The 27,868-nt window shown below is 31.4% G+C and overlaps 2 protein-coding genes across 3 annotated transcripts; one reads left to right on the top strand and one right to left on the bottom strand.

Annotated features, from left to right (window-relative positions):
* The first annotated feature begins 10,109 nt into the window (after nucleotides 1-10,109).
* On the top strand, nucleotides 10,110-20,532 carry LOC105782682 (kinesin-like protein KIN-7D, mitochondrial). Its single transcript, XM_012607582.2, has 25 exons — nucleotides 10,110-10,718; nucleotides 10,857-10,954; nucleotides 11,249-11,338; nucleotides 11,525-11,577; nucleotides 12,709-12,774; nucleotides 12,882-12,935; nucleotides 13,168-13,227; nucleotides 13,469-13,547; nucleotides 13,653-13,720; nucleotides 13,898-13,954; nucleotides 14,046-14,150; nucleotides 14,483-14,587; nucleotides 14,783-14,890; nucleotides 14,987-15,118; nucleotides 15,208-15,387; nucleotides 15,812-16,027; nucleotides 16,688-16,825; nucleotides 17,179-17,298; nucleotides 17,422-17,472; nucleotides 17,612-17,659; nucleotides 17,821-17,967; nucleotides 18,612-19,355; nucleotides 19,773-19,902; nucleotides 19,987-20,103; nucleotides 20,188-20,532. Exons 1-24 carry the CDS (start codon nucleotides 10,378-10,380, stop codon nucleotides 20,070-20,072), a joined length of 3,276 nt encoding a protein of 1,091 aa, XP_012463036.1. The 5' UTR covers nucleotides 10,110-10,377; the 3' UTR covers nucleotides 20,073-20,103; nucleotides 20,188-20,532.
* A 3,622-nt stretch (nucleotides 20,533-24,154) lies between these two features.
* LOC105782683 (B-box zinc finger protein 21) lies at nucleotides 24,155-26,041 on the bottom strand. Of its 2 annotated transcripts, none has more exons than XM_012607584.2 (3): nucleotides 25,695-26,041; nucleotides 24,499-24,918; nucleotides 24,155-24,394 (listed from the first exon to the last, which is right to left on the bottom strand). In XM_012607584.2, the coding sequence occupies exons 1-3, from the start codon at nucleotides 25,878-25,880 to the stop codon at nucleotides 24,233-24,235; spliced, it is 768 nt and encodes a 255-aa protein (XP_012463038.1). In that variant the 5' UTR covers nucleotides 25,881-26,041; the 3' UTR covers nucleotides 24,155-24,232. The 2 variants fall into 2 exon arrangements, with proteins under 2 accessions (XP_012463038.1, XP_012463040.1); XM_012607586.2 differs by having other exon boundaries at nucleotides 24,304-24,394; nucleotides 24,504-24,918.
* Nucleotides 26,042-27,868: the final 1,827 nt, after the last annotated feature.

Here is a 27,868-nt window from a genome sequence, read left to right on the forward strand (position 1 = left end):
ATTTTTACTCTCTCCAGTGACTACAATAATTTAGTATATCTAATAACATGTCCAATATTTTCAGTGATTGAATAAAAATTTTATTAAAATGTAAAATCTATTTGTTTAGTACTTTTGAATAAAAAATAATTAAATATTCTCACATGTTAATTAGTATAATTTTACAAGGCTTGTGGAGTTATGTCTCGGATTTTCAATCAAACAGTGTATGACATTGTAATGAAGAAATGTTTTTTGTCCCGACAATGCGATGCCACGTCACGACGTGGCGATATGCACCTCAAATTTTTTTGATTTTCTTCTCCTTGTTAAACTTTATATTTAGTTTCTCACTTAAACTATGGTTAACTAAGGGGTGTTGTAATCATATGTGCTATGAATTTCAGCCTATAAATAGTAGGGGTGTGCAAAATTCGGGTAAAACTGAAAAAATTCGGTTAACCGACCGAATTCGGTTAATCGGTCGGTTAACCGAATTTTTTCGGTCGGGGGTCGGTTAATTATTTTTTGATTTTTCGGTTAACAGTTAATTCGGTTCGAAACCGGTCGATTAACCGAATTTTTTCGGTTAACCGAAAAAATTAATAAATAAAATTATAATATATAAATAGGCCCACTATTCACCTAAACCCAATCTAAACCCAAGTATTCAACCCAACCCAACCCAATCATAAAATTAAATTACAAATAATTTAATAAATAAAGTAAAATTTTAAAACTAAGACTAAAACTAAAGTCTAAAAGTCTAAAAATAATTTAATTATGTAGTGATTCAATTTGGTTAATTCGGGTAATTCGGTTAATTCGGGTAATTCGGTTAATTTTTAACCAAAAATTAAAAAAAAACATATAATTTTCGGTTAATTCGGTTAACCGACAAAATTAACCGAAAAAATTTCGGTTCGGTTAATGGTTAAAGATTTTGAAAGGTCGGTTAATTCGGTTAATGTTATTTTAGGTCGGTTAACCGGTCGATTAACCGAATAAACACCCCTAATAAATAGGCATTAGTTACTCTAGATTTTACACAACAGAAATATTTAGATTGAGAGAATTGTATTCTTTGTTTTCGAAGGGTTTATTCTTTTGGGGCTTCAGGTTTTTCTTTAATTCTCTCCATCTTTGCATTCTCATTTATTATAATGAAATCTCATTTTACCCATGATTTTTTCTTCTTCTTTTAAGGAATTTTTCACGTAAAATTTACTTATTCTATATTTTTATTATAGTTTATTCACTAGTTCATTGCATAACACGGGTTAATTCCCAATAACGCTTTTAAATGTTTTTTATTGAAGTAAGATTTTAAATAAATTGATTGATTGAGTTGATTTTGATATACAAACTCAATAACCCTTTAAATATTTTAAAACGATTCAACATATTTAGATGAAATAAATTATTTTAAGATATTTTAATTTAAACAGTTGTATTAATAATCTTTTAATCTTATTAATGGTTATTTAAAGAGTAAAAATAATAGTTTTATTTTTAATCAAGTCATTAATACTAAATTTATAATTAAACATTGAATTAAATGATTAATGTCGCTACACTTTTATATGCTTTGTAGTGGGTCTTTTGGGATTACTCTTTTGTCTACCTACGTGCTTTATGCTGATTCTTTTTGGATGATAGGATTAAAGATGATCTAAAAGGTTGTTTACTTTTGCAAATACTAAAAAATAAAAAAGTTGAAATACACCGAGTTCTGTTCAAGTAAAATGTAAGTAAGATCTCTAGTTCAAATATTATAGATAAAGAAAATAACATTTCGAGAGCTTCGTCACTTGTTTATAAATCTAATCTCATTCGACTTTATATTTAATCGAAATTTAACGTGGTTACTAAATACTGAAAATAGATATCGAAAGAGACTTTAGAGGTTAGTTTTTTAATAGGTAGGGTTTGATGTTTTTAGTACTGTTTTGGGTTGTAGCTAGGTGTTAATATCTTTTCCTTCTCAATGAATATAACATAAGAGAAAAAAGTAGTAAGGTGGTTGATTCTCAGCCAATTCAAGGCAACAAACCAAACTTGATATATCAGAATTCCTACTGACAAATTGATTGGGAAATGATACTTGTAACCCTATGAAGTACTCTATATGAGATATTATATAAATGAGATATGAAAAAATATAGACTATACATCAAAAGTGGAAACCCCCCCCCCCCAACATGTGAAACGAGACAGGTAAGGTCTAGCATGTGAGCCATTGCTGTTAGCAACTCAAAAGCAAAGAGAAAAAGAGAGAGAGAAAGAGAGAGAGAGAGGTGACAGGTATGAGGGTTATGCTCTCTCACAGGGCTCACAATGCCAGCACTTAAAGTTCACATTTCGAAATCATTAGGCCACCAAGAGGACCCCCCCCCCCTCCTACACGAAGCCCCTCTCTGCACATGCTCATCAGTAAAATGGAAATGATAACCTCACACTGCTCTCACCCTTTTACCATTATTCCCCATTCTTTGCTTGCACTTCTTTCTATGGCATCATCAAAAAGTTTTTGCACACGAGAGGATTGATTTTATCTTGTACTAAGTTTACGAATGGTGGAAGCAAAGCCAAAATTGGGTTGGAAATAAAGGGCGCGACCTTTATTCATGTTTATTTCTTTATTTTTTTTTTATTTTGTTCATTTTGATTTATGTTCATTAAAATTATAAAATTAAACGTGGATAATGGCAGTAAAAAAATCACGGATAGAGGAGGAGAAATTTACTAATATTGAAAAACGAATGATACAAGAGAAGTTCCAATTACATAAATTTAAATGTTGAAAAATACTATTGTAATAAAAATCAAATAGAAAAAGAATAGTCTATATGGATTCAATTTGTGTTGTATGGTCCGTACTACGGGGCTCCACCCTGCAACCCCAATCCAACCTTGTGCCTAATGGGGATCTGTGGCAGGCTACGACCTTTCGCCCCCACAAGTCCCCTTATTTTGCCATTGTATTTATTTCTTCAATAAGTGACGGGATTCGGGTAGTGCAATCTCTAACAAAAATTTTCAAATCTATGTTTGTGTTTGAATATTAAATGAAAATATTCATAAATATATAATTAAATGTGTTTAGCAACATTAAAAATGTTAGTAAGAAATTGTGTCCAAAATAAAATTTATATATAAAGAGAGACATAAACATCTTTTTTATTTTTAGATATAAATAAAAATAGTAATAGTAATATTTCTAATTATATAATAATCTAACAATAAATGAACTTTATGAATATAAATGAATTGGTCATACTTTGTTCGTATTTTGTTTAATAAATAAGCTGAAAGTCTTTTTCGTGTTCATTTGTTTAACATACATAAATAAATAGAAAACGAGATGCTTTGTTCATTTATAACCTTAAAGTATTAGATAGCCGAGCTGAATTTTAGGTAAATTTTTAAATTTATTTGACTTGATTCAAATAATATAAAATAATAAATATTTTTATTTAAATTTAATTATTAAATATATAAATAAAACTAATAAATAATAAAATCGAATTACGAATATGTTATCTTTGACATTTTAATTCAAGATTTAAATTTAAAAAATCTTGGTCCAAGCTTTTGATTTTCTTTTACATATTTGTCTGCTTTTAACTTGCAATGGGTTTTTATCCCTAAGTGGTTGGTCAGTTCAAAGGAACCCACCTTTTAGCCCAGTTTTAATTTTGGACCCACATATATTGTCTTTTGTATATTTACTATTTTTGAGGTTCAATAATGTGCATGATTATGTTTAATTTTGGATAAATTTAGTTAGGTCTTAATCTTAAATGGAAGAAAGAAAAAAGAAATTGCACCAATGCTATTTTAATTTTGTCCTTATGTCACAAGCCACGGAATAAAGCTCGTGATTATTGCATCCATTAAGTTCTATGGAGGTCTACTAATCAGATGGGGTTTAGTTGACCTGTTTAAACTGGTCCGACTTGTGAAATATGTGGAGAAATCCATGTACTTGAAGCTCTGGTGGTCTAGTAAAACACTCCAGTAAAATTAGAATTATCAAGAGTAATTGATGTAAATACTAAGGAATAGAGATGTATAGAGTTTAAATCTCTTAAGACTCTTAAATTGTAGATATGCATAAATCTTGACCATCGATATAACTTAATCTATACCATTGAATTTGGGAGAGCTCAACTATAAATAGAGGCATTCTCCCTCATTTTTAAGCACTCGGTTGTAAACCTTTAAAATAGTAGAATACTTTTGAGAGCATTTATTCAAACACTTGGTTTGCGGCTTATTTATTTTTAAGTTTGTTTGCGCTATATTTTTTAATGCCTTCAATAATTTTTGAAAAAATTCTCTTTGTTCAAAAGTTAGACTGAATTAAACGAATTTGAAGTAAAAAAAATTGTCTAAAACTGCACAAATTGTAAGACAAAAGTTCTATTTACTCGAATTCCTTTCATTTTCAGTTCTTAATCTTGCTTTTAAGCCTGAGGTTTTCATTGTTGTCATAGACCCCATCTCTAAGTTTCCCTTCACATAAACATTGCATCACATATTTGATTTTAAAGCAATACTCATGAAAGCATTGTCTTTTTTTTTTCCATCCAAACAATCAAATACTTTACCTTTATTTTCTTCTTTTCTAACGTCAGCTTATTATTATTATTATTATTATTATTATTATTATTATTATCGTCCTCGTCTTATGTGTATATAAAAAATGAACCGTAAAACGAACATAAATAATATTTAAAAAAATAAAAGTTGAGTGAAAGTTGACCGCCTAAACAAATTTGTAATGTTTTCGATTCTCATTATAGGTTCTGATCATATCTATTTTTTTACACAAAAAATGTTTATAGCCCATCCCTAGCCCATAAAGAGGATAATGCGCTTCAGCACATTAGAACCCACGTACTCCTGCATTGACAACAATGCCCATACCAATCGAGCTAAAACTCACTCAATTAAACTTCAATTATTAAATTAAAATAATAAAGAGATTTAAATCTTAAAAATAAAATAAAATATTAATTTTCAAACGTACAATATCAAGAACATACCTAAACAAATCAAAACGTATAGAAATAAATTTATGCTCAATATTACATTTTTTGTTAGCCATTTTTAAATCTTGTTAGCATTCACTTTGATTTTTTTTATTTTCATTTTATTTTAATACTAATATTAGAACTAAACCCTAAACAATTACTTTGGTCAAAGATAGATTTTTAGATTTTTTTATGAAGACATCCACTGAAAAATAAATTAATTATGAAATTATTCATGATTGTGAGTATGATCCAAGAATGATAAAACCAAATATGTAATAATATATACATATATATATAATTTTAATTCTTCTAGGACCATAGCTTACGGATGAAGTTATAGGTAATGAAAGTTTATTAGTCTACCGGCAGTACTATTAGTCTAGGACCACAAATGAAAGTTTATATGATACTGGTATTGAGTTTGTGTCTTAATTCAGTTAATATTGTTAATATAAGAGGACGTAAATTCGAGTGTACTGAAATGTATTATCCTCTTATTTAAAGGGTGGGAAGGAGAGCTCTAGACATAATATAAAATATATATATTAAAAATCGTAATGTAATGTTGTTTCGGTCAAAAAATAAATTGGATTAGTTTGATGCAATTAAAATTTGAAATTATTGAAAGCATTAAATAAGGAAGTCAGTTGCGGGAGTGGAGGACAGTAACGTCCACCTCGAAATGAAGTTATTTGAACATAATAATGCCAGGCTAGGGATGTGGAGCCGTAATAGTTGGGCACGAATAGGCTGTTACAACGGAATGCTCGCCAAGATGCAAACTATATTATCTGCGGGTGCGCCTACGCAATTTATGTGGGGGTTGCTTTTACTAGTAATATAAAATTGTAGGCATTGGATACTGTCGAATACAATGTATCATATAATATCATTGTATAACTTTGGTTTACTAAAACTATACCATAGGGTCTAAATTTATGTGACATTCAACGTTAAATCATAAGACTTGTCAGATAATGACAGTTCAGTTATATGGGAAAAGTAAATGAAAGATGAAAAATATCAAAGTGTGAAGAGAACGAAAATGAAGCCTTTGTAGTTATTTAAGAGGCATCCAAACCATTAACATCGTTAAAAGTATAAAAGAGAGAATCATTTGTGAATAGGAATATAGTGGGGTGGGTGGGTAAATTATTGGAATCTTATCCGTAAAAGTATTATAAAGATTTTGTATTATTTATTTATTCAAATGAAAAAATAAATTAGTTTATGTACGTTAGATTAAAGAATAATTTAGTTTTTCTGTAAAAAAATTTATCAATTTATACTATTAAAAACTGAGGTGGTTGATTATATAATTGGATAGTTACACGTGGTGTGCAGGGGGGAAGCTAGAACAATTTTTTAGGGGGGCCGAATGAAATTTTAACTTTTTATAGTCTATATATTTATAATTTTTGAAGGATTAAATTGAATTTTTATAATTTTAGGGGGCCAAAGTACAATTTTACATTTACTATTTTTTTTAATTTAGAGGGCCTAAATAACAATTTTTTTTATTTTAGGGGGGACCGAAGCCCATGCCAACCCCCTTAGATTCACCTCTAGTGGTGTGGCACGTGTACTTTATGCTGATTTACAATGACTAATTTTTAACAACAAAAATTGATGGATTTTTTAATAAAATGACCAATTTGCTCTTTGAATTGATGTACGATGATTAATTTATCCATGTTTTAAGCATAAGGGACAAATTGCAATCTGACTCATAGTACAAAGGATCTCCATGTTAATTTTACCGACTCTTATCCTATCTTTAAAATTTACCAGCATTGTTGGAATCGAACTAGTTAAATTGAATCAGGAATTAGTTGGTATATAGTTTCAAACAAATAAGGTTGAATTGGTTTCTAAACTAACTGTTTGAAGCCGGTTTTATAATTTTATAATTATTTATTTAATTATTACTCAATTGGCGATTGAATTAGCGATTTGATCAATTTAATTATTGGTTCAATTATTAAAATATTAAATTATACTAAAAGAACAAAAAAAGGAAAGGAGCGTGGGGTAACACTACACCATTTCCCTTGTTTGGACTTTTTTTTCTTCTTTTGTATTTAAGCAAAGAAATGTAAAGGGAGTTGAATATCCAATGCTCTCTTGAATTATTTAATTTTGTTTACTCTAATTTGTGCAAAAGTTGGAAAAATAAATTTTACGAAATATCATTTTATCTTGTTAATATTGTACATAAATTATATTATTAAAAGAATATTATTGAAAAAAATAATTATAAATTTTTTTTCATTTTTGTTGTAATTCTCACTCTTTAGGTGTACCTCCTCGAGAAGACTCCACGAATACCACTTATTAGAAATTAAGACCCACCTACGGGAGCAACCACACACATTGGAGAGATCTCCCGGCACATCACCTCCCGAAACACCAAATACACGAACTCCTTGAACCAAACATGTTCATACATAAATCATACTAGAGTCTCACCTAATCGTTACCCAATAACCACAGTTAGGCTCATAGTTACCAAAGCAGGTCAACTAACGTAATCACCCTCGATCACCAATAACTCAATAGCATGTGGCATCTCGAGATTATAACCCGCCATATATAAATCATACCAGATCCCATAACATGGGACCAATCTTTCTCTCTCTCTCTCTCTCTCTCAACTGCCTACATCATTGGACCTTTTTCGATCATCATTCCTAACAGCTCTTCGTCATGCCTCAAGTCAGGTGAACCGTCGATTACTGCCGTATCATCACCTTATTGGATCTTTACATCAACAATTTCCACAATTTAATCAAACAATATTTGCGAAAATTCTTCTACTTTCCATCCCTTTACTAATTTTAACCATAGAAACAAAATATACACATACAAATTCCTTCTCTTTTTCTTTATATTTCTTTATTCAAATGTAGTATTAATTTATAAAACCAATAATTTGACTCTTTTTTTTTCAAAAATAATCTAAATAAATTAATTATTTATAAAAATGACCTGTTTTGCACTATAAATATCAGTGCCGCTATTGTCATTGACGGCACCACCCTTTGTAATGAGCCAACCATTAATTGATTTAAAAAAAAGAATAAATTTTCTAGGTGTCACCGTTAAATAATTTTCGTAAATAATTTATTTATTTAAGTTATTTTTGAAAAAAAAAACCCCAATAATTTTTTAAAGATGTCTTGAAGGAATTATTTTGCTTTTTATTTTTCTCGTAAGCTTTCACCTCGGTGAAAGGATATGCTGGTCGTTGGATGGAACTAGAAGCAAACAAAAACAATTAAAAAAAGAACAATTAAGAAGCTGGCATTATTATTGTCGTGATTAATTACTAATAAACCACTTTAATGAAGACAAATTATAACGCTCCACTTGAAAACTTGTCTCACTTAGAATGCACAGTCTGATTTGTGACTGTTGATTAATTGATCTGAAATTGGCCTATAAATACTGCATAAATACTTCAGTAGATGAACGGTAATGATCTTGATTCTATGGTGGATGTGGTTGTACTGGAATAATCGCTTCCTATATGCAACACCTCTATTAACTCTGCTGCATCCTCATTCACGCAAAGCTTAAATGGATGACGGTGGCTGTGGCGAGGGGCCTCGAATCACCACTGGTTTAAATCCTACGCGTAACGCGTAAAGACAAACATCACATGGGAGAATATCTCTCATCTCCACACCTCCACCGTCTATTATTATTTTTTACTACGAGATAATATTTGATGTATTATCGATGCATCATTAATAAATAGAAGAACATGACACATCATTATTAAGTAAAATAAAAATAAAAATTTAAAAATTAAATTTAAATAATATTATTAATATTCATTCATAGGCTGCATGTTAAATATTTCACTATATACATAAACCGTAGATTTTCTAAATTGAAAGAGATTATGTGTTTACTGGTTCAATTTATACCTTCTAAAACTTTACAATAAAAAGCTGTTGATATTTTTCGAGCTAGATCGATGGTGCGAGTTAATCAATATATTAAAATTAAAATAATAATTTCATCGTATTAAAAACCAAATGTAAAAATATATTTTGAAAAACACTCATTCCATAATATATATACATAATAAATCAATATATAATAAATCTTCACTTAACGTTGATTAAGTTAAGTTAACCTCGTTATTATTATAACAATTTAAGAAAACATGAATTTAAGCGTGCTTAAGCGTGTAATCTCTTCCTCTTTAATATGAAAGAGTTACAAATAGTTTAAACATTATCTGAAAACTCTTTAAAAATTTACTTTTATATTTTTAAATTTTTCACTTGTACATTTTACTACCTTATTACCAATAATTAATAATTTTCAAAATAATAATAATTTATTAAAATTCCTTGGTATTTAATTAACTATAATTAAAATATTTATAAGTAAAAGTGCTATAGAGGTTTTTATACAACGAGTTTGATTGTATTTTGTTCTTTTGACTTAAAAATAAGCAAACTAGTTTTTGTACATTAGATCAAAAAGTAAATTAGTCATTCTATTAAAAAATTATCTATTATTATTAGTTAAAATTTCATTTATATCGAATGAAGTATATGTGACACATTAGGTGTAATCGTCAAGTTATTCTATTAGTCATACCAGTTTTCAATTATATAAATGATTAATTTACTCATTGATCTAATATTCAAGAATTAATTTACTCATTTATTAAATAAAAAGAAAAATACAATTTAACTACTTATAAAAAAACTTCCATGAGAATTTTACCATTTATTTTCCAATTTGTCTTACTCCTAATCCTCCCCCGCGGTTATTCCCGCTCATTTTGGTCACTTTCTTTTTATTCAAAAATCCCTCAACTAATCCTTCAAGGATCCATTAAACCGCCAGCTACTCTCTCACCTTCCACGTCACCGTCAACCTCCACGTCACTTACTCACTTTTTTAAAGAAAACTAATAATTTCAAAATTGTAAAATTTTCAAAATCAGAAAAATTACATTAAAACACACACACAGGGACACACAAGCACATCGTCCTCTTTCTCCCACCAGTGGGCCCTTTGGATTGGAATTCCTTCATTTAAATTTCATGTCTTCAACTTATTTTTAAAAATATTTTCGTCTCTCTGCAACTCATTTTTTGTCATAAAGTCACTAGAAGAAACCATCTCCCGTTTTCTTGCTTTCTATTATCTTTGCAAGCAATAAAGCGTTAAATAAATTTTCTCTTTAAAGAAAAAAAGAGAAAAGGAAATGCTATTCGCTTTTGTGTGTCAAGACATGTGAACTTACTGACACAGTCGCTTCTTGTTCTTCGTTCTTCATATTCTCACGCATTCTCTTTACCGAGTTACCGACTCAGTGAGTGCTTCTTAAATGGCATCTTCTTCTCGAGCAAGGAGCAGTTCGCCGTTTTCGCATCGGAAAACTCCCAGTCCGTTCTCTTCAACTTCTTCAACTTCTTCGTTTATGAGCAACAAATTAATGCCTCGTACGTGCTCTTCGTCGGCGTCTTCCTTTTTCAATTCGGGAGGTGGATACGGTACTCGATCCATGACGCCGAGTCGGTCCAGGTATGATTCGACGTACCAGGGTTCACGTGGTTACAATGCTCACTCACCGGTGGCTTACGCGCCGGAGGAGATAGTTGGCGAGCCGATGGAAGCGTCGAGATCGGGAGATAGTATTTCAGTTACGATTCGGTTTCGGCCATTGAAGTAAGTGTAGATCTGAGTGTAGCTGGTGAGATCTATGTAGTGGATTCTTTTTCGATTATATTGCTGTCAATGTTTTATGTTCAGGTAATGTACGTGTTTTTTTATTTATTTACTCATTTTTATTTTTTCTGGTTATAGTGAAAGGGAATTTCAGAGAGGGGACGAGATCGCGTGGTATGCGGACGGGGATAAGATTGTGAGAAATGAGTATAATCCAGCTACAGCTTACGCATTTGGTAATTTCCTAATTGCTTTTCACTTTTACTGTTGAAACTTACTGCCGATAGTTTCCCCAACTTTTTAGTGTCAGTTTCGAAATTGATTAACTATCCCTTTGAAAAGTACTGCAATTAAATGAAGTGATTTATATTATTTTGTTGGGCGATTTGGTGGTGTTACATTAGGTAATCTAAAGTTTAATTTATAAAGATTTTATAATTTTGTTAAAACTGATTTAGTATGAATACGATGTTTAACCCTTGCAATGATGTGGATTGTGAATGAAGGTTATTGTTTTTTTTTTTTGATAGACAGAGTATTTGGACCTCATGCAACTTCTCAAGAGGTTTATGAAATAGCTGCTAAACCAGTAGTGAAGGCTGCAATGGAAGGTGTTAATGGTATGAAAATGAATTAAATATTGATTTGTTTAAGTTAATTTCTAATTAAAGTTTAAACAAAAACCTAAAAGATTAATTGATTGGAAGTCACTTATTGTCATGTTGCTCAATCTTGTTGGTTTGCGTCAATTCTGAAATTATATTACGTTCTCAATTGAAGCTAATATTGGCTTGTTGGAATTATAGGAACTGTTTTTGCTTATGGTGTTACAAGTAGTGGGAAGACGCACACCATGCATGTAAGCTTCGCACCAAACTTCTTTCATCTACTGTTTCCTATTTTTCATGGGAGTGTCATCAGAATTCTTATAATCTGGTCGTGTCAACTTTTGTTGCTTTGTATGAAGTAGATATTGTTTTTTATTATAGTATCAAATTCGGTTGTAAAACTGTACACATAGTATTTTAGCTGTAGCAAAGTTACAAGTTTATATTACATTTTATTGAATTTTCTTGATAGGGAAGTTGCGGAAGGGAACTCCTAAGATAAATAACCATAATATGGATTTTCTTCCCCAAATGGCACCTTCAAGTATACAATCTAAAATCTATTGGCAATAAATATGGGATAGCACCACTTAAGACTTCCTTGATGTGGACAACCTCAAATGGGGCTGAAAGAACAGCATAACAAATCTTGTGCTTTGATATCATCTTAAGGATCTTGTCTATAAATAATTGGTAAAAGGTGGAAAGTCCAACTTTGATAAAAGTCCACAGGAAATTCAATACTTAGCAGATAGGTCATGACACCACTTAACAATACAAATATCGAGTTGCAAACAGTAGATTTATTACACAATGCAAATTTGCAATACCTCTTTCTGGGCATAAGCACTGCCTTTTGAGTTTTTTGAAAGCACTCTGTTCTTTTGTCACTTTGTGCTTAGTAATTTGAGAACCTTAATCCAACTCCTAAATTTGCTTTCATCATGTTGTTCATTGATCAGAACATCTTTTACTTAAATATAAGTACTAAAGAACTGAACCATGTCTTCATTGTCAGCTTAAAATTTTATACTGTCTGCATCTCTTATACACCATGAGAAACGAAACTAAAAAGGAATTTTGAATTTGTGTTTCAAGTCATGTTTACCATCTAACTTTTGCAATAGAGTTGTATGCTCATTTGGACACCATTTTTCTGAAAAAAAAAACTGATTTTAGTAGTATACTCTTGAGGATTTTTATTTATATTACTATTCCAATCCAATTAATATTAACAAGCTTGGCATGATACATCCTTAAAAATTTCAATATTTTCCTATGTTCTTCAGTATGGGTCTTATGCGAGTGATCCTATCACATAACTATATGATCATTCCTGTCATCTTACTTTGACTTGTTTCTTTGATCATATATATACACAGGGAGACCATAATGCTCCTGGCATTATACCATTGGCAATAAAGGATGTGTTCAGCATTATCCAAGATGTAAGTGTTATAACATCATTTATTAGGCCTAACTAGATAACTGCAAGATCGATGCCATTTTTCCATTCCTTTTCATCAAGTATTGACCAACTCTGCTTATCATTCAGACTCCAGGGCGAGAATTCTTGCTACGTGTGTCATATCTTGAAATCTACAACGAGGTGAGTTGCACTTTTAAGTTTATGATTATATTTATGAAATGGCCTTGAAGTTAGAATTTCAGTTTTCACATATGTTACTGCTGTTTATTTTTTGGCTTAGTGAGATGTTAGAATGGTTTTGTTCAATTATTAATTGTATAACCTATGCGGTTCAATATCGGGCCTTCAGTTCCTTTCCTTCTAAGCACCAACTGTTTTGGTTTGATTTTGTGGTATTTGCTTCTTATATCAGGTGATAAATGACTTACTTGATCCAACTGGTCAAAATTTGCGTGTTAGAGAAGATGCCCAGGTCTTTTGCTCAACTTTTAAAAAATTTTTGCATTGTTGTTTGGCTTATGACTTCGGTCTTATTTTCTCAAAAAGTGACATGCAACGCAAAGACACTATTTGTCACATGTAATATCAATCTAAAGGATCCCGAGTGGCTCCAGGTTGAGATTGTCAACGATACAATAAAGTTGCTGATTTAAATGCTTGCAATCAATGTAATCAGTTTTGTACTTCTGCTTATGTTATCATTATTTTTTCAGGGAACATACGTTGAGGGCATAAAAGAAGAAGTGGTTTTGTCTCCTGGGCATGCCCTTTCTTTTATTGCAGCAGGGGAAGGTGCTTTCTGGGGTTCCTATTGCTGTTTTCCCGCCTATTATATGAAATGAATGATCTATTTGTGAGAGTTTTCTACTAATTTCCAATTTGTTTCTTTGTGGGTAGAGCATCGTCATGTTGGTTCAAATAACTTCAATCTGTTCAGTAGCCGAAGTCACACCATATTCACATTGGTAAACATTCTTGATTTAGGAACTTACTCATTTCCCTATCAAAATTTTGGACAAATCTCAAAATTGGCTTGTTCATTTAGTTTATCTTAGGGAATTTGGATGTCTGGTTTTTTGTTGTTTCACCACAATAGATACTTATGTTGCATATGCCTTTTTTAACTCTTGGCAAATTTGCAGATGATTGAGAGTAGTGCTCACGGTGATGAATATGATGGAGTGGTCTTCTCTCAGCTTGTATGATTTAATTCATCTGTCATTTTTCAAGAAAGAATATTGCTCTCTGATAAATGGCTTGACTTGCTACTTTCCTGGTTCCTTTGTCCAGAACTTGATTGATTTAGCCGGATCTGAGAGTTCAAAAACTGAGACAACTGGGTTAAGGAGAAAGGAAGGATCTTACATAAACAAAAGTCTTCTGACTCTTGGAACTGTAGGTGCCTTGTATAAGCTTTGTATTGATGAATGTTTATTATCTCCCATGCTGCATCTGCACTGTAGTCTAAGGGAAAACTATAGAAAGCCTTGAGTATGTCCCTTAAACAGCACTGTAGGATTACAGTTTCTGTTAAGTTGGCAGGAAAAAAATGGACAGAATCTTCAAATTTATTTTCTCCAACAGTTTCAATTAATTACTGATGGCATTAGCATCCTGGAGTGGATAAAAGTTTCTGGTCAAAGAAGTCATTGCAGACTTGTTTTGCGTGGTTGGTATCTATGACTATTATATTTAGTTTTATAAAATCATCTTGTTTCAATCTGCAGGTAATTGGAAAGTTAAGTGAAGGAAAAGCATCCCATGTTCCTTATCGAGACTCCAAGCTTACCCGCCTTTTGCAATCTTCACTTAGTGGGCATGGACATGTTTCGGTGAGTTGTTCATTTTATTTGAACTTTTTTTAATAATTATTTAGGTTTATTTGATTTTAATTATTTTTCTTGCATCTTTAATTTATTTTTCTAATTTTGATATGTAATTTTGATATGCAATTATATCATCCTTATCAATACTTGACAAAAAGTTCTTTATCTATTTTACCTTTTTTTTTCCCCTTCAAATTACAGCTTATTTGCACAGTTACACCTGCTTCTAGTAATATGGAAGAAACTCATAATACCCTGAAGTTTGCTAGCAGGGCAAAGCATGTCGAAATCTACGCTTCTCGTAATAAGGTTTCTATAGCCTATGCGTTATTTCTATTGGCTAGTTACACACATATATATTTAGGATCTAATCTCATGCTACTTTCAAAACTAAATCATTTCCAGATTATTGATGAAAAATCATTGATTAAGAAGTATCAAAAGGAAATTTCAGTCCTCAAACAGGAACTTGATCAGCTAAGGCAGGGAATGGTTGTTGGAGTTAATCATGAAGAACTTATGATCCTAAGGCAACAGGTTTGGCATTTTCGTTCCATTGTCATATTGTTCTATTTGATTGCACAACTATTTACTGTATTCTTCATTCTATTTATTGCATGGGACAGTTGGAAGAAGGTCAGGTGAAAATGCAGTCAAGACTAGAGGAAGAAGAGGAAGCCAAAGCTGCTTTGATGAGCAGAATTCAAAGGCTTACCAAGCTTATACTTGTTTCTTCCAAAAATACAATTCCTGGATGTTTGAGTGATTTACCAACACAACGGAGTCTTTCTGTTTGTGAGGATGATGTAAGTTTTTATTATAAATGGGTATTCTTTTATACTGATGGTTGATGAAGTAAGACTACACAAAGAGCAGGCACACACGTCTGTATATATATCCATATCTTTTTTTTTTTGAACAAAAATATATATATCCACATCTATTTCCAAGAAAAGGGTATGTATATCTTTATCTATTTCACAGAAAAGGGAAATGCTCCAATGAATAAGATGAAACAAATTATGTTCTATAACCTGGAAATTTTGAGTGTTGATACTTCACCTATGCATCTGTCTCTCTAAACCTATATCTCGTTTACTGAGTTTACAGCTATCCCTGTCTGATTTTCAGTAGTGACTGGATTATCTAGCCATGAGAACTTTTTGGAGGTCGTGTTTCCGTCTTGTAACATGATTGTGATGCTCACTTTTGGCACTTTTCCTTGACCAGAAACTGGATGTACAGGATGATGGTACCATACTCATAGATAGTGAGAATAAAAAGGGTTCTCCATCTTCTCTTGAGGCACTTGCTTCTGATCCATCTTATGAGTTTAAACACCGAAGATCCTCCAGCAGGAGGAATAATGAGCTCTCACCAACTAGCAGTTCTATCACTGAGGCAACTCAATCGGGTGATCTTATTAGTGGGACTAAACTGCTGGCAGTAAGCTTCACTTGTTTCAGTTATTTCTACATTTTAAAATCTTACCTTGCGAAGTTTTGTCGAAAGGATTCCTTTTATTTCCTTATTGAAGTTCTCTCCTTCTAACTTGACATTTGGATGGGCTGAAACCCTCCTAATTATGCCTGAAATTTTAGTCCTGTTAGATCCTTTCTTAAAAAAAATTATTTTTATAAGGGTATTAAGTCTCTTTTATTTTTGTTTAGTAGCCTCCAGAAATATGCGCCCTTAGACCTATTAGGTTAATTTTTTGGGGGAATGTTATATACAAATGAGCTATAAATGGATCTTGCTAACATTAGGCAATATAATGTGTGAAAATCATCAGGCACTTAAGTTGCCATTTTAGACATTTGCTTTTTGGTGGAGGAGCATCATTTCAGCAAGGGGCCGATAGTAGTTTGACTCTATTACTGTATTCCTTTTCTATTTTAGCTGCAGCTGAAATTTGGCATCCCCTGGCCATCACACAAACAGATTTGTGTGAAGATTCTTGCAAATCAAGATATAATAACATACCATCCTCCATCATTGCTTCATTGTATCACAAATCAGTGCTGCCTTCACCATTGGTTCAATCTTTCTAGTTTTCCTCAATTGTTGATTCTGTAATGATAAAATAAAACTCTTCTGTGGTTATAGGGTGGGATGACATCAGATCAGATGGACCTTCTTGTTGAGCAAGTTAAGATGCTTGCTGGAGAGATTGCATTTAGCACCAGTACCCTGAAACGCCTGGTGGACCAGTCTGTAAATGATCCTGATAGCTCAAAAACTCAGGTACTCTTTACTCTGTCTTACATTTATAGCACATCTTAGTTCAGAGGCATAACCAATAGATGTTCTTGTAGCTGGATGAATTGGTGGGTTTTGTTGGTATTCTAGGTGCAAGTGCGTCTTATATTTCTGTGGCAAAAAGGAAAGATTGTACTGATCTATTATTATTTATTAATACTTACTCTAGTGGCTGTTTATAAATTTTAATATTATCTGGATGTACATGAGGTTATAAGATTAAGATTGAAGCTAATAATGCAAAAGGAGTGTTATCATTTCTAGTTTTTGTGTATCTATCTACTCGATGGTAAATTTGCATATATCTTTTAAGGTCCTTAGTGTTTTTCTACATATAGATTCAGAATTTGGAAAGAGAGATTCAGGAGAAGAGAAGGCAAATGAGGGTGTTAGAGCAGCGTATAATTGAGAGTGGTGAAGCTTCAATCGCTAATGCTTCATTTGTGGATATGCAGCAGGTAGTTTTGCATCCTGTTTATTATGTTGTCCATAGTAATATTTCAAACTTATGTTAATTTGTTAGGGAACTAATGCCATTGGCATTGGCTTAACAAATTCTAAATGCTTTTTTGTTGCAACAGACAGTTATGAGATTGATGACACAATGTAATGAAAAGAGTTTTGAGCTGGAGGTGAGTGATTTGGTTTCATTCTTCTCATTTATGGAGTTGAAAGCATTTGATGGGCACTGTTCTGCCATTGATTAGGCTTGTTAAACAGTGATTCTTTATGTTAATTATGTTATCATGTTGATTCTTCTCCTTGATACAGATAAAATCAGCAGATAATCGTATCCTCCAAGAACAATTGCAGAACAAGGTGAAAGCTTTGTGCTTGATGTCTTTTTTTCCTCCATTCACAAAATGACATTATTTCTCTAATATAAATTTTAGAGTATAATTTGGTCAATCTTTAGAAGGTGCTAGCTTCTCTATTAAAGCAAACATATGTTTTTGACTTGTGGTTCTGGATGTTGGCAGTGTTCTGAGAATGAGGAATTGCAGAATAAGGTGAATCTCCTGGAGCAGCGGTTGGCATCTTTGTCCGGCGACAAATTATCCTTGTCCTCTGAGCAAGGAATATCTGAAGAATATGCTGATGAGTTAAGAAAAAAGGTTCAATATCAGGTAAACACTTATTGCTGGGATTGTCCAACTCTTAATAGCTTTAGTTTTCTGTTGTCACAAGTTTTGGGCTTCAACTGCTTTATTTTCATTTAGTAGTATTTCCTCTTCTTATATGACTTCATGAATACTGTCAACATGCTTCTGCCAGAACTCATCATTATGATAATTGCGAAGAATATCATTTTAATCATGTGTCAATCAATTGCTTGTTTCTTTTGTTTCATATACCTTGGGAATGTTTTACACAATAAGTTGCAAGTTGCAATTAAAGTTTTGCAACGCCATTTGATATCTTAGTGCAGCACGGCAATATCTTTAGACATTTCTCTGCTTTTTTCTCCTATTGAATGTTGATTCTACTTCCTACCTGTAAATCAGTTGCATTTTTTGGTTGATTTTAAGACCCTTGCTATGAAATTCTAAGGACAAATTTTGGGCTTTACCCTGTTCTTAAATATTTCCTCACAATTTAAAATTGGATGAATTTTTATATTAAGATGGTTCATTAGTTTGCCTTTTCATGTTAATAATTGTGTGTTATAACTTCCACGGGTTAAGAGAAAGATTTGCTTGTCTTTAGCATGGTCCTTTGTCTTCCTTGCACCTTTGAACTGATTAAGACTAAGTTGTGCTTATCTATGCAGGGGACTGAGAATGAAAAACTAAAACTAGAACAGGTACAGCTTTCAGAGGAGAACAGTGGGTTGCGTGTCCAAAACCAAAAACTGGCTGAAGAAGCTTCATATGCGAAAGAATTGGCGTCTGCTGCTGCTGTTGAGTTAAAGAATTTGGCTAGTGAGGTGACAAAGCTCTCAGTACAGAATGCAAAACTGGAGAAGGAATTATTGGCCGCTCGAGAGTCGGCAAACACTAGAGCTTCTTCTAATCAGGCTGTCAATGGTTTCAACCGCAAGTACAGTGACAGTGGGAGACCTGGGAGGAAGGGACGGCTCTCTGGCCGCCCTCATGACCTATCTGGAGCAGCTGGTGATGATTTTGAGTTTTGGAATCTTGATCTAGATGATCTAAAGATGGAACTGCAGGCTAGGAAACAACGGGAGGAAGCTCTTGAAGCTGCACTAGCTGAGAGGGAATTCATAGAAGATGAATACAGGAAAAAGATTGAAGAAGCAAAGAAGAAGGAGGAATCTCTAGAGAACGACTTAGCAAACATGTGGGTGCTTGTTGCTAAGTTGAAGAAAGAGGTATCTGCTACACTTGAGAGTAATACAGATAAGCAAAATAGTCATGGAATGGATAATGTTGAAGATCCAAAAGCAAACAACACTGAGAGTAACAATGTCCTGAAAGAGCGACAAGTTTCAGAAGTGTCATCAAAACCAGCCAATGAAATACCCAAGGAAGAACCCCTGGTTGTTCGGCTAAAGGTTTGTTCTCATTTCTCATGTACCACCCTAGCTCATTTCCTTCACTCTGCTTCTCACTTATAGGCTGTTTTAAGATTCTCTGATATATAGCATGTTTGCCCCTCTTTTTGTGCTAAACTCAGTCATACTAACATGCAGCACATCTAGCCATAGGCTCATTTTTCCTTATGTTAATTCTTTCATGCTTATTTAGTAGTTATTGTGCTTTTTTTTTTTCTTAATCTTGTCAAATCATACATTTTAGTATTCTGAGTATATCTTGCATTATTGAATAATATTGCTAATGTCGATAGTGTTAGGAACTTGTGATCGATTCATTACTGAGAATTTTTTGAAAGAGCTTGCTGTGTATGATTATTCCAATGCCATAATGGTTTCACATACACCACTGCAACTTAATATCTTTACCACTTGTAGGCTCGAATGCAAGAGATGAAGGAAAAAGAGCTCAAATCCCTGGGAAATGGAGATGCCAATTCCCATATGTGTAAAGTATGCTTCGAGTCACCAACTGCAGCAATTCTTCTCCCTTGCCGGCATTTCTGTTGTAAGTCCCTTTCTAATTCCATAACTAAATTCTCACACCTTAATAAACTATTTTCTGAAAATGCATCCATTTTGATGTTGGCAGTATGTAAATCTTGCTCGCTTGCTTGTTCCGAGTGTCCAATATGTCGCACAAAGATATCAGACAGGCTTTTTGCATTCCCTTCTTGATACACAACCTATTTCTACCCTCCTAATGAAGGTAATGTAAATCACTTTCTTTTTTTCTTTTCTATTTTTCAGTTTCTCATATGAAATGTTGACAATTTTTTTTACCTATCTGCAGGGGTTCGTGACCACCTGTTTGATATTTTCAATGTGAGAAGCGGGTGCAATTCTTTCATTAGTCTGTATGTAAACAGTCTAAAAAGGTATATCCATATCAATAGTTTGTTCCCTAGTCTCTACTCATTAAAAGGCTGTAAAAATAAGAACGAGATTAAAGGTTAAAAAGAAAGGAAGAAAAAAAGAAAAGAAAAGTAAATTCACTATTATATCCAAAAGTTCAAAAACAAGATGTTGCTCTGTTTTTCGAAGGGTATCCGTCGTTTCGAACTTTCAACTTTCAATTGTTTAATCACCACTGAGCATTGAGGATTTATAAATAAATATTAATAATTTTATTTGAATATATTTAAATATAATTATAATTCCTTTCCCTTTTTTCCTTTCTTTTATTACAACAAAAATTTTAAATGTTTAAGCTCTAAACTCAAAAAAAAAACTCTAAACTTAAATAATAATTTTAATGAATTTTAATTACGTAAAATAAAATTATTAATATTTATTTAGAAATTTTAATTTTGGTTGTAATGATGAATATATTTATTGACTATGTAGGAGAATTATATATTAATACTGCAGCAAATATTAATTTTAGAATATCAATGCATACTTTGAAAAAAAAAAACAATGCACCTCTTTTAGTGCAATTTGTTTTGTAAAACTTTGATAATGTATAATTATTTAGTGGGTGAAAAATTAATCTTATTATACACATTACATGAGTGAAAGAAACTAAAAGAATATTTAAGAAATATATTTTAAAAATGAATAATTATTGATAAGGTAATAAAAATATAATTAGTTTTTATGAAAAAATAAAATATTTTTGGTTAAAGAGTAAAAGCAGGAGAGTAGTTTTTTATTTTATGTTTTAAAAAAATTATCTATATAACATTATTAGTAAATCACTTTTTTATTATAACTTTTTATTTATTATCTAATTAAATTGATGTCCTATTAATTTGTTACATCAATTAAGTGTTTTAGTATAGATAAAAATAATGATTTAAATGTAATTAATATATATTTTATCAATTGAAACTCGGTTAAATTTGAATTATTATTATTGTAACAATAAAAAAATAAGTTTGAATATGCTAAAATGGATTAGTTGTCATTAAATATTAATAATAATTATTTTTGTAATAATATTCCAAAATGATCAAATGTCAATTTTACCGTTAATATAAAAATATAAACAACCTCTATACAAATTATCAAATTTATAATTGAAGAGTAATTCACTTATAGTGATATAAATAATTTTATATCTTTTCATATTTCTTTATATAATAAATATTTTGTAAGTGAATCCTTTTATTTATATATATATATATATATATATATATATATATATATAGCAATTACTCTGAAAGATATTGATAAATAACATAAAATAGCAAAACAAAACAAACTAAAGGCCGAAAAATAGAGCGAAACAGAGCACTACGTTGATATCCAAAGAAAATGAATTAAACATTCCACATTCACCCTCTCTATTTATTATTATTTCAACAATTTTATTATAAGTTTTGGTTATGTTGATTCTTTTAATTTTTCAATTCAAAAATAAGAAGATGATACGTTTTAGCGCACTTAAACCCATATATTCTGTATTAGCAACAATGTTTATACCAATCAAGTTAAGATTCAATCAATTTATTAATTTGATTATTAACACAGTATTAAATGAAAACTCAAATAGATAAAGTAAATTTAAAACGTGTGAAAGAAATAGTAAACAATCAACGATTTGAATATCACATATTAAAAATAAAATAAACTATATCAATAATTACTTTAAAATAAGATTTTCTTATTTTCGTCATATTAATTTTTAATTCAATAAATTTAATTAAAATAATTATTTAAATTAATCACTTTCATTAAAATTACTGTTAACCATTATCAGTAACGGATTGTTAACTCAGCAATTCATCTAATATTTTTTGAATATTAAATAATATTTCTTCTTCTTTTCTCTCTCACGTTGACTACCATCATTGACTAAAATAAAGAACAGAAAAAAATGGATATTATACTCTCTACCATCTTCTTCCTCGTATCATTGCCGCCTTTGTTTCTCTTGCTGATCTTCTCATTCCTCGCCATCAAAGTCGTCGCCGGAAAATCGATCAACGATCCCGATTACCCGCCGGTGAAGGGCTCCGTTTACAATCAGCTTTTATATCTAAACTATCTCTACGACTACCAAGCGGATGCAGCTAAAGAACGCTCAACTTACAGGCTACTGGCTTTAGAACAGAGTAAATACTTCATCTTTCAAATGCTCAACCTTAAACTCACACACTTTTAACAGGTTTTGTAGAGGAAGACAATCCTTATTCCACAGAAGGTCAGAAAGGAACATATTATTTCGAGTTCGCTAAGCCACTGAGAACCATGGATTATTTACAACAGGTTATATAATCTTCTTCTACCTTTGACCTTTTAGTGTATTTGCTTCTAGTTCTTTTTTGATGTGTAATATCCAGACAATTAGTAAACAAACATATAAACCTACTGCAAGAAAATTTGGCTCTCCCATGTCAACCACATAATGTCATACAGAGGTATGTGTTAATTTTTCATCATTACAAAGTAGCTTCTTTGTTCGGGATTGCAGGATGTTCAGTTCACAATTGATGGATCGAGCAAGATGTAATCGATGGGTCGGGTCTGGACATTATACCATCAACTGTGATTGGGTTCCATTGGATATTGCTTCAGGTGGTTCTATGTTAATCGAGTCTGCACCAAGTAGTTCCTGTGACACGGCCAGCGCCTTCGCTGGTAGCCTGTAAGTTGCCGGTTCTTTGGCTGCTTCCGCGTGGTAGTTGTAAAGATAGTTTAGGTATAAAAGCTGATCGAAAACGGAGCCCTTCACCGGCGGATAATCGGGATCGTTGATCGATTTCCGGCGACGGTTTTGATGGCGAGGAATGAGAAGATCAACAAGAGAAACAATGGCGGCAATGATATGAGGAAGAAGATGGTAGAGAGTATAACATCCATTTTTTCTTTCTTTTGCAAATGGTGGTAATCAACGGAAGAGAGAGAGAAAGAAGACATATTATTTAATATTAACGTAATTTTGTGATTCCTATAACTATTTTAATTAGTGGGATTAAATTGAGAAAAATATTAAAGTGATTAAAATAAAAAAACTATAGAGTGATTATTGGTGTAATTTACTCTAAAAGTAACAATCATCTTAGATTTTAATGACATGTAGGGTGAGCAAAACTAGATCCGATTTGAAAAATAAAAAAATTGAATTTCGAGTCATTGAATTATTTAAGTCAATTTGAATAATTAATTGAGTTTTCAGTTTGAATGGAGTTGAATTTTACAGTTTGAGTAATTTAAATAACAGATTGGTGTAAATACTCTTTTAATTCTGTTGAGTTTGAAAATGAACATATTGATATCTTTCTCAACAAAATTACAAAAATTCAAAATAATTTTAAAATTCAAAATATTTATAAAATTCTAAAACATATATAAAGAAAGTTAAAAATTTTAAAAGTTCTAGAATAATAATTTTGAGACTTAAATAAGTTAATTAATGATTCAAGTTTATCAAACTGAAGTATTTTTTTATTATTTTGTTTTGAAAAAAAATTCAAATATATATAGTTCCAATTTTATGGGTTCCATCATGAGATTAGTTATACTGTAACAATATTTTAATTTGACATGTTTAAATTTTTAATTTAACTCGAACATTTCACTCGAATCGATTCGAAAAAATTTCAAATCGAGTTAGGATGATAAAATAGGACTCGTCAACTCGAAATTTTTTTACTTGATTCGATCGAACACTCGCCCCCACTGACATGTCTTTTTTTTAGCATGTCATATGATTATATCTAAATTGTTATTGCATTAAGTACACACCTATTTACAATTGATTAACGTCTACATCGGATCTGAATTAATATTTAACACCTAAATTTTCAGCTAAATTAACGAAAGAAACTGATTAATTTATTAATGATAATTTGAAGACACAATCAGAACATTTTGAAATTCAGGGACCAATTTTAAAATCTAAACAATAAGTTAGGGAGGTTTAGTGAAATTAACCGAAAGAGAGATGGAAAAAAATATCCGCAAACAAAAACTTCAAATGCCCAGATTTCTTCGGATGATGAAAATGGAGCCATATTATTCCCCAAATAATCTCCGTTTCCTTGCTTAAAAGTCTGCTCACACAAACAAAACATTATTATTCAAAAAAAAGGGGTCCTTCCTTGATAAGATCAAAACCATGTTCTTAAATCTCAATTCAAGATCTAAAATTCTAAACCTTACAGAAACCATTAGCATCACCACCAGATGAAGGGTCGGGAAAATCATCCACATTCCAACCTGGTAACTTTTCCATCAAGTACTCCGATATATTATTGCTCGTCGAAATGGAAGCATTATCTTGGAGCCTGTAAGTGGTTGAAGTGGAAGCCAATGGTTTGTCCATTGGAGGAGGAGAAGTGAAGTTTTGGTTATTAGGAAGTGTAAAACGGGACCTCTTGGAAGAGTGGGATGAAGAGCTTTTGGTTTCAGAGGACGATGAAGCTGGGTTCAACGAAAGGGAAGGAGAGAGCTTAACGCCGGTGAGAAGAAACCTGTTATGTTTCTGGGTGTTTTCATTGGCTCTGTGAATCGAAAGGTCGCATTCTCTGCAAAACATTGCTCTATCTTCTTGACAAAATAGGAACGCGCGCCTCTCCTGCAACATTTCATATAAAAAAAAAGGTCAAATTCTGGTTTTGCTACCTCTATTATGCTTAAATTTGTGATTTAGTTTATATATTTTGATTTGCTACAATTTAGTCACCTATTTTTATATTTAATTTAAATATGTAACACAGATTAACCATTCCAAATAAAATGGTGGTGTGAAGTTTTTCTTTTAAATACCCTTTGCTTACATCAGCATTTTAGTCAAAATTGTTAAGGATTTTTATTATTTTGGTTAAAGTCTAGTTTAGCATTATTGTCGCGATTGAAAATTATTGTTCAAAATTTTCGTGTTTAGCACTGTTATTAAAAATATTAAGAAAAATTAAAATATTTATTTTAGATATAATGTTGAATAAAAAATAATGTAAATAAATAACTAATATAATCTTTTTTGTAAAATATACTTTTTTTAAAAAATTCATATCTATAAGTAAAGGGTAAAAATGTCTAACTTAGGGTAAATTTATATAAAATTAAAATATTGAGACTAAATCTCGAATTTAACCATAATAGATAGATCAAATTGTAACTCAACCACTATAAAAACTACCCATATATGTGTTTTTGATAATTTGAGCAGGGGAACGGGATTGCTTGATATTAACTCAAATTCTCGTGCTTACAACATAATACTTTTACTACTAAACCGACAAAGTTTCCCATAAATATTGATAATTTGGGGTAGAAAATGAGATTGCATGAAATTAACTCAAGTTATCGTTCCTACAAAAACTACCCATATTTTAAGAAAAGGGTAATTACCTGACAAATATCACAAAGTGGGAATTCATTGATAGAAGGGTGAAGGAGAGAGAAACGAGAGTGTTTGGTAGCAAGCTTGTTGGCATGGTGAACTCCAACATCACACCCTTGACAAAGAGCAGCTTCATCCGCACTGCAAAACACTGTGGCTTCTTCTTTATCGCACACATCACACCAAATCTTCATCCTTTCTTTTCTGGGTTTGCCTTTTTCTGGTTTGGTCGTAGGGTTTTTAATATCTATAAAAATGAGTTGATGAAAGGCTGAAAATGGGGAATAGAGACAAAGGTTTTATGGGCATATGAGGGGTGGGCAATGATTTGAACTGCCAACTTCATGTTCAACGATCTTCTACCTCTTCTCCTTTATATCTTTTTATTACTATTATTATATATTAAATATAAAATATTGCTACCCAATGTGAAATTTTGTAGAGATATTCCTATACTATACTTTTTGGTTGATTTAGTTTTTTTATTTATTGTAATTTAATCATTTTTAATCTACTTTTTTTTTTAAATATGTTGTTTCAATTTCAAGTACAACTTGTGTGTGTGTTAATTTCATCAAATATTTTGACTGTGATTTCTTCTAATATTTGTTTACGTGGGTTAAATTAATTAAATACGCTAGTAAAGTTTGTTATTGGTTATATAGATCGATTTTTTGAAAATTTAAGAAGATAAATTATTTTTAAAGAGAGTGTATGGACGCGCTTTCCAGTCGACATGTTATGAAAAGTACCCCAGTAGAAACTGTTTTCCAATAATTACAAAGAAAGCGCGTTCAACTAGGTGAGCTTTCCCTAACATGTCAGCAGGAAAACTCGCCAAATTGGACGCGCTTTCCTATCAATTGTGTTGGACGCGTTTTCTTTGAAATTATTAAAAAGCGTTTCTAGTTAGACGCACTTTCTTGTCAACTATGCAGAAAATGCGCCCAGCTAGAGTCACTTTCACACACACTCTCCAAAAATGGTCTATTTTTTAAAGTTAAAAAAAAAACCCGACATATTTAGCCAATTATCTTTTTTTTAGCTTAATTATCGAAATTAACGAAAAAATTGAATTCAAGATTGAAAATATATATTTCAAAAAGTAAAAAAGCTAAAAATTTAAGAAATATACATTAATATATATATATATTATTTTTTAAAATTTCATCATATATTTTATGTTATATACAAAATGAAGGGATATGCCTATTTCTTTTTCTCACATTCTCTTTAGTCTTTACATTGAATAAAAGTGCAAGTGGGAAGTTGGGGGGTTGTAGAGTTTTAATTACCAGTGTTCTTTTTTGCTGAACCTTTCACTCTCACTCTGAAATTATGGTCTGTAAGTTTTGGCCTTTGGGGCCATTGCCCTGCATTTATATTAAACCACCCCCCCCCCCTACCATTTATTCTTTAAAAAGAAAACTGGGTTAAGTGTACTTCAATGTCTTTAAATAGATGATTGTATTTTGATAAGGTATTTAACATCCCAATTAATGATTAGGTGTTGAATATTGTATTTTATTATTATTTTGTCTAAATTCTTGAGCCGATCAATATGTTATGGGTCAAATTATACGTCTAAACTCGAAGATTCGTCCAAAACGTGAGAGGATTTGAACAAAAATTTAGATTTGAAAAATGGGCTTGGATGAAAAATAAAACTCATTTTTTAAATTGGATAGAATTTCTTGGCCCGAAATTTATTTTAATGTTTTTAATGTATTTAATATATTATATTTTTTAAATTTATTTTTATATAAAAATAATCTAAAAGAATTGATATGGGCCGGCCGAAGCGAACTCTGATTTAACATTTTTAATTTAAATCAAATTTAAATAAAATTTTAAACTTATTTTTCGAACCAAACCTAAACTTCAACCTAACCCGAAATTTTGTATTGATCTAACCCATTCTCAACAGATTAATGATTAGGTCTCTTCCATACACGAACTACTTTTAAATTACTAAATTTAGAAAGGGTAGAACAAAATTTATTAAGTAGGAAAGCCAGAAATGGAGGCTCCTCACCTCTAGGCTCTAGTCCAGTGGGTAGATGAAATCTGACACTAAATTTAATACTTCCTTCCCCTATGCGGAAATATTTATTAGGTTAAATATGCTTCTAAACTGTGTACTATTCTTAAATTTGTATTTTTTTTAATTTAATCCCTTTAT

This window comes from Gossypium raimondii, chromosome 13, assembly GCF_025698545.1.
Source record: "Gossypium raimondii isolate GPD5lz chromosome 13, ASM2569854v1, whole genome shotgun sequence".
In the NCBI taxonomy this organism is placed as follows: Eukaryota; Viridiplantae; Streptophyta; class Magnoliopsida; order Malvales; family Malvaceae; genus Gossypium; species Gossypium raimondii.